We start from the raw sequence: 10658 nt of genomic DNA, 5'->3' as shown, positions 1-10658 counted from the left end.
ATTTTTGACAATATCACTTTCGTAGCAGATGAATTGCACATTTGTTTTTCAAAATAAACTGTTTACTACCGCCAACAATGGATACGCCCACATGTCGCCTTTTCTTGCTGATTCAGATCTTTGCCCTTTTGTACACAAGGAGTGCCGCTACTGCACCTGGAAAAAGAAAAAGTAGGAACACCTGCCCCAACCATGCTGCGTTCAACTCATCTGGGCCACAAGTAAAAGGTTTGGCGGACGGAATTGCAGTTGGTGTCTGTAAATCGTCACCAGTTCTCACCAGATGAACTTTTTAATCACGGTACAAGGTCAGGTAGGTAGGTTTTATGTACAAAAGGTTGGCGGTTGTTACCACGTAGACGCTGAATGATATTAGGGGGCCAACTCCTACTTAACTAATATATTTATTATGAACTGCAGACTGGCTACATGTATTATTAAAATGAACTTTTGGTTAAAATGTCTCCAAAAATGTTTTAAACTTTCCGGAGATGCAGAGCAATAAGGAATAGCCTGACACAGGACTATTTTTTTATAAAGTGATATGTACTAAGAGTTGCTCTGTGTATGTTCAGATTATTTTTATTCGTTCACTTGTTCAAGTACTCAAACCATTATTCTGCAAAAGAAGGGATAAATTCATTCACTTCGATCTTTATTTGGATGTTTGTTGTGATTTTGGTTTGGTTACTCCTACTGTGGTGGATTTCATATGCAGTGAATCATGAAGGCCAACTACTTTGGCTTCGCTTTCCCTGTGGTGATACTTCTCATGACCGTTACTACAAGCAAGTATATTTTAAATAAATCGCATATCCATACATGGCGAAAGTAATATCATGGAATTAAGTTTATGGCGAAGCAAATTGTGCAGCAAGTGAAAATTCATAGCGCTATGTACGATACATGCGTATTATAACAGGAAGTAAAGTGTGCTAGAGTTACAAGCACGGAAACAACACTCTCACCTGGAACATTAAGCAGTATGTATGCTAGATTTTCGATATGGCTGCGTTATTATTTCTGAAAAAATAAGCAATTCTGGCGGAAAGTGAAACTAGTCTGTCCGGAAAAATATACCTTAGAATCCTAAGCTCCCTAGAAGGTGCGATGACATTAGCAATTGCATTTTTATTTAAATATTCAATATTTAGAGCAGCTGCGAAAATAGGTTATTTGTATTTCCATTTTATGATTATAAGCATGCGCCCGAAATCGTTTGCGTCAAGAGATTTCATCGCCTAAGAACTCTTCTCGGCAGCTACAAAACGCAAAACATTTACACTCGAAAAACAGGATACTGCCTGTTTCATTTTTTTGCAATATGTTTGCAATGCGTTACAGTGGGATAGAAAAAAAAAGTCAGAAGACAGAACTGAGGTTTAATGGTATATTAGTGCGCAAATCTTCAGAAGAATCCTCGAAGACAGGTGTATTCTCCAAAGAAACCTCTGCCGGGGCACAGTAGGCTTTGCAATTATTATGCCTAGTAAAAAATATAGTTGTGCAAACGTGCGCTTGTGTCCGCATGCTGGCCACCCTGGTTTGTTCATTTGGTGGAGTGGCACAGCGAGCGCGCAGGTATCTAAGGTACTATCTCCGGAACGGTAATAAATTTTCAGAAGTTTCTCTGGGAACTTGTTGTTTTCTTTATTAGCCATTCAGCTGCTGAGCGCTGGATGCTAATTATTTCTTTATTATTTTTTTTATTCCGTGATATCTAACAAAAATTCACGAAGTCCTTCTAGAATAAATTTCTGCAATATGCAATCTTTGGGCAATATTAGAAAAGTATGTTTAACGTGCTCCTAAAGTAATGTATTAACCCTTGCGCCTACGCATGTGAAACACACAGACCTGTCCTCTGAGGTTCGGCACTTAGCAAGGTAGCGGAAGCGCATCGGGGAGTGCGCAGTAGGAGAGAGAGTAGTAGTTACCAGCAGAAGGGTAAGATGAGAACATGCCAACGCGGAAGGGGGACCACAATTGCGGCCCACTTTGGGAATTTCTGGCGAAGGAAGGATTGCGTTAGGGCAGTGGTACCGTCCTCCTGCTAAGGGGTAAAGGCAACAATTACCATAGCCACCGGCTCTTTGCAAACTCCTTCCACTCTGAACACCACTAGAGACAATCGCGTTAACAGACACGCCGGGCATGTGGGAAGCGTGTCTTTGTTCTCTTTGCCTAGCGTCACGCGAACGCGGCGGCCACGGAGACCACCACCACCGACGCCAAGGCACATTCTAGCAACAACGTGACGACATGGGAGAAGGCGGCGGCGTGATGAGTTGTGGGGGGAGAGCGTTGGCGCCATAGCAAAAAAGACCTAGATAGGTGGGGCTCTATGAAGGTTTCCGACTCTCCGCACTTTAATCGTACAAAGTGCCCCCTCCAAGTGTTTACGGCATAGGGCTAGTATGTCTAGCAATACGAAGAGAATGACTCAGTCGATAACCGTACTCGAAAACCTATTTATTTTATAGTGCCGAACTTGCATCCGATCCTTTGACAAATCATACAGAAGCGTCTCTTTGCACATACATCGGGATGTAAGAATTGTAGTGGGACGACGACGACGACGACAAAGTGCTGTGCTCACGTGTGGAAGGTGGAGAACGACGAAGTGTGTGTGATTCGTGCTGGGCGCCGCTGGCATGAAGCTGTTCGTCTGGTCAGCTACCCCTTTGTAAATATCTGTAAATACATCCGTGTACCTACGTTGCATTATTGGTTGGAGGTGCGGGGTAGCCTACAGCTAGCACGGAACTCCGCAGCTGTCTTCTACTTCCCGGCTCTTTAGCCATGCCCAGCGACGAGGCCGCACCATCGGCGTCCCTCGCCCCAGCTTTCATCATTGCCCACCCGCGTGATCCCAGAACCTTCAATGGAGTGGACGGTGCTGATACGAAGGACTGGCTCGCTATGTACGAGCGCGTGAGCGTACAGAACAGGTGGGACCCGACTATGAAGTTGGCTAACGTTATTTTCTACCTTACGGGCACTGCAAGGGTCTGGTTCGAGTCCCACGAGGACGAACTAATCAGTTGGGACCTCTGCAAGCGGAAACCTTCTGACTTATTTGGTAAGCCATTCGGACGTCACCTACCTGCGCAGAAGGAGCTCGCGTGCCGAAAACAATCGTCCACAGAATCGTATGTGTCAAACGTTCAGGACATTTTGGCTCTGTGCATGAAAGTTGGCCCTGCAATGTCAGAGAGTGTTAAAGTGGGTCATACAGTAAAGGGAATAGCAGATGACGCCTTCAACTTACTCGTGTACAAGGACTGCGAAACGGTTGACGCAACCCTAAAAGAATGCCGCCGCTTTGAACAAGCGAAAAGCCGCCGTAGTTCTTCTCACTTCACGCGGCTGCCGAACACGGTTGGGACGTCGTCCTGCGTGGACTAGACCCCACCTTGCCCGCTGCCAACATCCGACAGCCTAATACGACTTGTGCGCCGGGAGCTAGAAGCAGTGTCTCCCGCAGTTTCTCAACTATCGGTACCGGACAGCGCCCCTACGGTATTCCTTATACAGGCTGTTGTTCGGCAAGAATTTGCCAATCTCTGGATCCAATCTGTATGCTCCATTAGTTCTCCAGACGCTCGCCGTGTGTCCCCGGTACTTGGTTCTGGACGTCCATACTAACCTCGCCGCAGCCGCAACCCAAATGAGTGGCGAACACCTGACGACAGGCCTATCTGCTTTTATTGGTCCCGAGTCGGTCACATCTCTCGACACTGCTGAACTTGTCCACCATCGACCTACCGCCGCTACCCGGATTATGTCGATTCCCGCCGCTCTTCATCGCCCTGTGAGCAGCAATTCTCAAGCTTCGACATTCAGACTCTGCCCACCAACCGTTCGTCGCCGCTGTACCGCCGTCGTTCTCCTTCGCCCCGATATCGCCGCCCGTCCTCTTCTGACCCATATACTCAATGTCGTTCGGCAAACTGATGGCCGCAGCGTCTGGAAGTGATGCTGCTCTAACGACTCGACCTAAAAACCCTCCAATTATACAGGTCCGAAGGAACATGCTTAGCGTCGGCGTAGACGGAATCACAGTTACAGCTCTGATCGACACGGGCGCGAACATCTCCGTTATGAATTCGCGTCTCCGCCATCGCCTAAGGAAAGTGCTCACTCCTGCCCGCTCACCTATTGTTCGTGTCGCTGATGGTGGCAGTTCTGCTGTCCTTGGAATGTGTACAGCTCGTGTATCCATCACCGGCCGTCTTACTTCTGTTCTCTTCACTGTCCTTAAACACTGCCCTCATACCTAATCCTCGGCCTTGACTTTTTCTATGAACATTCTGCCCTGCATTGATTGTGCCACAAGCGTTATTCAGCTCTACCTATCTTTTACGGAGGAGTTGCCGGATCCAGTTGTGCACCGCCTATGTACGGTCCCTTTTCACCACCTGGACTCCGAAGCCGTCATCTATGTATTGTTCTTGTCCGTCCCACCAGTCCCCGATGGCCAGTGCATCATTACTCCAGCCATTGATATACCTCTCCCACGGAACGTTGCCCTTGCTCATACAGTGGTCACTTTGCCGATCAAATGTTCCTTCCGGCCCTCAACTTTGCATCGCACGTTCAGACTCTTCCCCAAGGCATGTCGTTCGCCACGCTATGCCCTGCTTCTAAATGCGTTTTATCAGCTGTTAGAGGTTGTGTCCCCTCCTCGGCGAACTGCCACGTATCAGACGTCACACCATGGGACGAATACACAAAGATGATTGCTCCTGACGTTTTACCGGCACAAACTCACGATCTCAGATGTCTTCTTTCCTCTTTTCGCGACATCTTTGACTTTGATAACCGTCCTTTGGCTCGGACCTCTGTGATTATACATCGCATAAACACCGGTAACACCGCTCTCGTTCACAGGCGTTCGTGCAGAGTGTCCAGTACAGAATGCAACATAATTCAGCTGGAGGTGGACATGATGCTTACTAAAGACATCATAGAATCCTCGTCGAGCCCATGGGCCTCACCAGTTGTCCTTGTTAAAAGGAAGGACGGGAGGATGTTGGCGTTTCTGTGTTGATTACCGGCACCTCAACAGTATCACGAAAAAGGACGCGTATCCTCTCCCAAGAATAGATGACGCTTTGCATTGCCTTCATGAAGCCAAATGTTTCTCTTCCATCGACCTTCGATCCGGGTATTGGCAAATTGATGTCGATGTAAAAGACCGTGAAAAGACCGCATTAGTCACACCGGACGGATTATACCAGTTTAAAGTCATGCCGTTCGGTCTCTGCAATGCCCCAGCTACCTTCGTGCGAATGAGGGACTCCTTGCTTCGAGGGTTTAAATAGACTACATGTGTGTGTGTTACATAGACGACGTTGTTGTTTTTTCCTGCGCATTTCCCGCGCACCTCGAAAGACTGACGAGCATTCTTTCCGTCTTCCGTAGAGCCGGGTTGCACCTCAACTTGTCGAAATGCCAATTCGGACGTCGCCAACTCACAATCCTTAGACATCTTGTCGATGCTTCTGGTGTCCGCCCAGATCCTGCTAAACTCAAAGCTATCAAGGACTTCCCTCTGCCTCAATCTTGTATGGATGTGCGAAGCTTTGTTAGCTTGTGCTCCTATTTCCGGCGTTTAATCAAATTTTGCTGCCATCTCCCGTCCCCTCACCGGCCTCCGATACCCCTTTTTACTTGGGGTCCTGCTCAAGAAAACTAATTTTCTTCACTGATTCACTTGCTCACCTCACCATCTGTATTGGCCCATTTCGACCAGTTGGCAGCAACAGAAGTTCGCACAGATGTCAACGGATATGATATCGGCGCCCTGCTCGCCCTACGTCACCAAGGTCAAGTCCGTGTAATTGCATATGCCAGCCACCTTCTTTCCACTGCCGATCGCAATTATTCCGTTTCAGAACGCGAGTGCCTAGCCCTTGTTTGGGCCGTGTCTAAATTTCGACCCTAACTGTTTGGCCGTCCTTTCTCGGTTGTGACTGACCACCACGCTCTTTGTTGGCTTTCTTCACTGAAGGACCCTACAGGACGGCTTCGTCGTTGGGCATTGAGCCTTCAAGGGTATTCTTACACCGTTGTCAACAAGTCAGGACGTTTGCATCAAGACGCTGACTGCCTGTCTCGTCACCCTGTGGAACCGCCAGATTCTGCAGACAATGACCTCGGCCCTAGCTTGTTCGCTATCTCTGATCTGCTTAACATCACGGACGAGCAGCGGCAAGACTCCTTACGTCCACTAGTCGATAACCTCGGCGGTGCCACCTCACACCTCACACCCTACACTTCAACTCTTTGTTCTTCGCGATGACATCGCAACCTTCGCCCTGATGGACCTCCGCTCCTGTTTGCCATTGCCCAGCATCTCCGCTCCTCTGTCCTTTTTGGAAGGACTTAAACCAGGCAGGCAACTTGAGGCTCTGTTTCTAAAGAAACGTTTATTTCGGAATTTTGTCTGAACAATGGCTCGCATAGTGGGTAGCAAGAAGCGCATTAATTTAATTGGAGCAGATGTTTTAAAACCTATCCACACTTTATGCTATTTCGACTTCTAAAATGACATTCCAGTAACTCAGAAGGAAGCGGTAGAAATCTCAACTCGCAAAATTATCTAAAATATTTCGAGTGCAGGGAAATTATTTTCTGGTAATGAATTTATGAAACACCATAAAATAAAAAAATACCCCTCACTGAATGGTGTATCTGATATGCGAATAAATACCCTTATCACAATATAGTCCGTAGGATTATTGCGCAGACGATATGGTGACCAGACAAAATAAATCTCAATGATGACCTGATAATTTTTGAAGCGCTGCATCCAGTCAGAATGAAGAAAACGTTCCCATCACCTGTCGAATATCTGCAAGGAATAAAAATTGCCGCCTCGTTGCACAATTTCAATTAAAATAACTACCTAATTCATTCCAAATATTCAGTTACTGCACGCGTGGACTCCAAACAGTGCGCACGTAGTGTGGTACTAAATAAGCGAAATTTATTTTCTTCCTGTTCTGAACATTTTAGCGCAATGGAATTTTACTGTATCATATATTATACGCTTGCAGTAAGGGTTTAAGCAATTAGCAACGTCCTCTTTTATTTTGGTCAAAACGGAAACACGCACTGCCTTCCGATCCCGAAAAATGCTCGAAGAATAACATTTTAGCAATGGGGCGCGTCGCCGGCAGTACATTCGCTGAGAAATTAGTGTACGTTGGCTGATAAAATGCAATATCCTGTACATATGCCGCGCACCATATTGGAAAGAGCACGAAAAATATAGCTTGGCAGTCTTATCCTTAGTTATTTAAGTTGGAGCTGCCATTTCATTTTAATAATTCCGCCTGAATCTGCGTCCAGTTCTTCAATGATAATACATTAAGAAGCGGAGAACACAATCAATTCAGTATTTTAGGCGTATTATTACGTAACTACTGCATATAGATTTCGTAATAAGCAAATAACTATTTTGAAGTATGCTTAGAGCTGCATATGCAACTAGGACTCTAGAAGTGGTCCTAATACACTGTTTTTATGGTATATTTGTGCTTCTACTCACAATGTACACAGCAAAAATGTTTTGATATGTTACAGCCAGTGCTGTACTCTAATACATAAAAAGAAAGTTAAGTGTGCGCGTGTAGCAATCCCCGTGCTACCAACAGCTCAGAGTGATACACTTCACGTCGTATACATTCCGCTTCGGCCTGACAGCATGTTAACATCGGTTGTGGAAGAATGAATGGTTTCAGCACGATGTAAGTTGGCTAACGGCGGCCTCGCATGAATTTGACTGATCTTCGGCTTAGCGGCCGTCCCTCATGGTCATCTGCACGCGTCTTGTGTGTATACGACTGTAAAAAGTTTCGTGCCATAACATTTGTTATTTCCATTTTCAGCCAGCGCCAACTGTTCATGGAAAGAATGTGGGGGATCGCAGAAAGCCACTTGCTTAAAAAGACATGGACAATGCGAGTGCAGTTGTGGTAAGATTTTTTGCTACGAAATGTCGTCAACTACGTGTAGAACTGCATAGGATAGTGTATGCTAATGCTAGGCTCACGTGTTTAACTTTTACTTTCAGTTGTTTATTTATTCATTATTTAGTATTGTAAAAGGCGACTATACTGCAAAGCAGAATGTAAGAAGTCTGAGGTTTCTTTCAACTGTACCCGGTGTGCCCTAAACTAGCACGAAAATGTACCGATTGAAATAATTTCATGTAATACAGGCATCAGCGAAAGTGGCATACAGCACTTAGGCGGTAGCGAAGGTCGGGAATATTATATTTAAAAGCTGTCTAGCTGAAGCGACAGGGGCAGCGAGAGCGGCATATGAATCGCAATAAAATGGAGCACCACCATGGTTGTCTCGAGAGCAGGTAGCTGTTGCGAGATGGCAATAAAATGCAGTTTTCCCGAGTTCCGCCAGAGGGTGCGTACTGTATACCACTTTTGCCTACGCCTGTACATGCGGAAACATCTGCACAATTCTTATTTCGTATTTATCTGTTTTCGCCAGGGAAGGCAAAGCATGTTTTGGTCGGTAGTTTTGAATTTCTGAGATACCGCCATTTTTTGGCACAGAGATGGCTATTGTAAGTTTCATAAGGTTTACAATTTTACAGATAGGGGAGGTGCTATATTTGTACGGAGAAAACATCATTCAGGAGCTCACAATTTTTAAAAGCGCCATCCATACGATTGCTACGTATGCCAATGGCCATTTTTGAATTTATCCCAAATTTCCACCCTATAAATGTCGCTTATATCAGGCAGGAGCTCCAACTCTCAGATTACGAATTTGCGCACACGAGCCGATGAAGAGGCATGCAAAGGTTGTCGGCTGTGCCATGACGACGGAGGCAGGTTCAAACAATCGGAAAGACACTTGTCTGCGGGCGCTAAGCTTTGCACAATAAGTCTCCTCTTTTAACGGGCTTGTTACTACGCTGACCATTTCAAGCGGCCATGTTTTAGCCGAGTTTTCTGCGGTCGCAAAACTTCCGGTCATGGTTCCTTTTGGCTAACCGAAAGTGGGTCGTGGCTATATACGCTTCGTGCAAAGCGACGGCCACGCCACTTGTGGCGGAGTTGAAAGTAAATCTGGGAGCGGAGCCGGCCTCGTCTTCTGCTAGCCGTGTGTTTCTATGGTGTCCTCGCGTCATGAATTCGTTTTCTCGCGCCGCTTGCATCATTGCATAAACAGCATTCTCTGCCAATGCACTGTGACACAAGCTATGAGGCATCTCCAGTTATACGTTTTCCTTGGGTAAATGTTCAAAATCGTGTCAGCTCGGCAACCAGTACGACAGAGAGCATACTGCTCGAGTTCCGCTCGCGTTAACAAAGCGCTTGTAATTCCTGTCTCATATTTCGATATAATAGCATATGAACAAATATTGGCGTGTTATTGTGAATTTTATGAAGATTGCAATTATTCGTGTCTACGTACAAGAAAAATAATATATATTGGTTACTAAGCAAATCGTAAGTAGTTCATTTACTTAGAGCAATTCTGCATATTTTTGTTGCCTTAATTTTTGAAGCCAATCGTAGGTCCTGAGAGCAAAATAAGACAGATATGATGAGCGTCAGGTGCGGAATTTAATGAATTAGATGCAGTGCTCCAGTCGCATGGTACACGCATTTAATGGCCCATAAGCGATGCTTGTTAATAGCAGCATCTCAAAATATTTTATCCTTTTACCTAAGCGCACATGCATTACGAAGCGAAGATTGTAAGTACTCGCTTTCTCGCGTTTCACCAATTTCCGCCTGTATACGCTGTAAAACACGTCATCGCCGCCATTCAATCTATCGTTATGGCTACGCCCATTTTACTCATTTCATTTGTCCTCCTGAACAACTAAAAAAGCATTAAGAAAGGAGCGGGAGCCCGTACCAGCAAACGCTTTACCGGTCTCAGAATCAGTTAAAATAAGTAAAAAGGAACAAAAGCTCACGATTAAAAAACATTTTTTATATGTGGAGATAAAAATATTATTAACAATAATGAAGAAAAGGAAAACGAGGCCCGAGTCGCAAGATGGACTACGCTGACCCAAAGAAAAAAAACTACTTCAGAAGGTAGCATCCGGACCTGCAAACAAGACAAACGCAGGAAACAGAACCGGGAAAGCAAATAACAGCAGCAAAATAACGGATATAAAAATTGCCGAGTGAAACCCACAAGACTAATCCCGCCTGTCAACAACACCTCAACCTCTCAACCTGAATGAATACACAAAAATGACAAAGAAAGTGCGATGAGAGAGACAGACGTACAGAACACGAAAGCTCAGGAACAAAGACAGACTGGAGTAAAATAGTAAGCATAATAACCCACAACAAATATAAGTGGAAAATAAATAAAATTGGGAAAAATAGAGCATGGCAGTCTCCTGCGGCTTTGAAATGGTAGTCTAAAAAATCCACAAAGAGGCAAAAACTATAATAAGGATCAGAATGAAACAAAAGAATGAGAGAACGGGTTGATAAACAAACCCCAAGTGAGAGAGGAAGAAAAAGAAAGGTTTATCCTAGACAAAAAAAAAAAAGAAAAAAAAACTTAGTTGTGGTTTAACACTGGTTAAGCCTAGTTGAATTGCGATAGCAATGGCGGAAGCTTCTTTTGCCTGCTACATTATTCCGCTAACA

At 45.2% G+C, this 10658-nt stretch overlaps 1 protein-coding gene across 1 annotated transcript; it reads left to right on the top strand.

Moving 5' to 3' along the window:
• The first annotated feature begins 2802 nt into the window (after positions 1 to 2802).
• LOC146176647 (uncharacterized) lies at positions 2803 to 3408 on the top strand. Its single transcript, XM_084581348.1, has one exon. The coding sequence runs from the start codon at positions 2803 to 2805 to the stop codon at positions 3406 to 3408; it is 606 nt and encodes a 201-aa protein (XP_084437474.1).
• The last annotated feature ends 7250 nt before the right edge of the window (positions 3409 to 10658 follow it).

This window comes from Amblyomma maculatum, chromosome 10 (assembly GCF_055883805.1).
Source record: "Amblyomma maculatum isolate TAMU_Amacu chromosome 10, ASM5588380v1, whole genome shotgun sequence".
Taxonomy (NCBI): Eukaryota; Metazoa; Arthropoda; class Arachnida; order Ixodida; family Ixodidae; genus Amblyomma; species Amblyomma maculatum.
The sequence above is the reverse complement of the archived record's forward strand: the minus strand, read 5'-3'. Positions and strand labels throughout refer to the sequence as shown.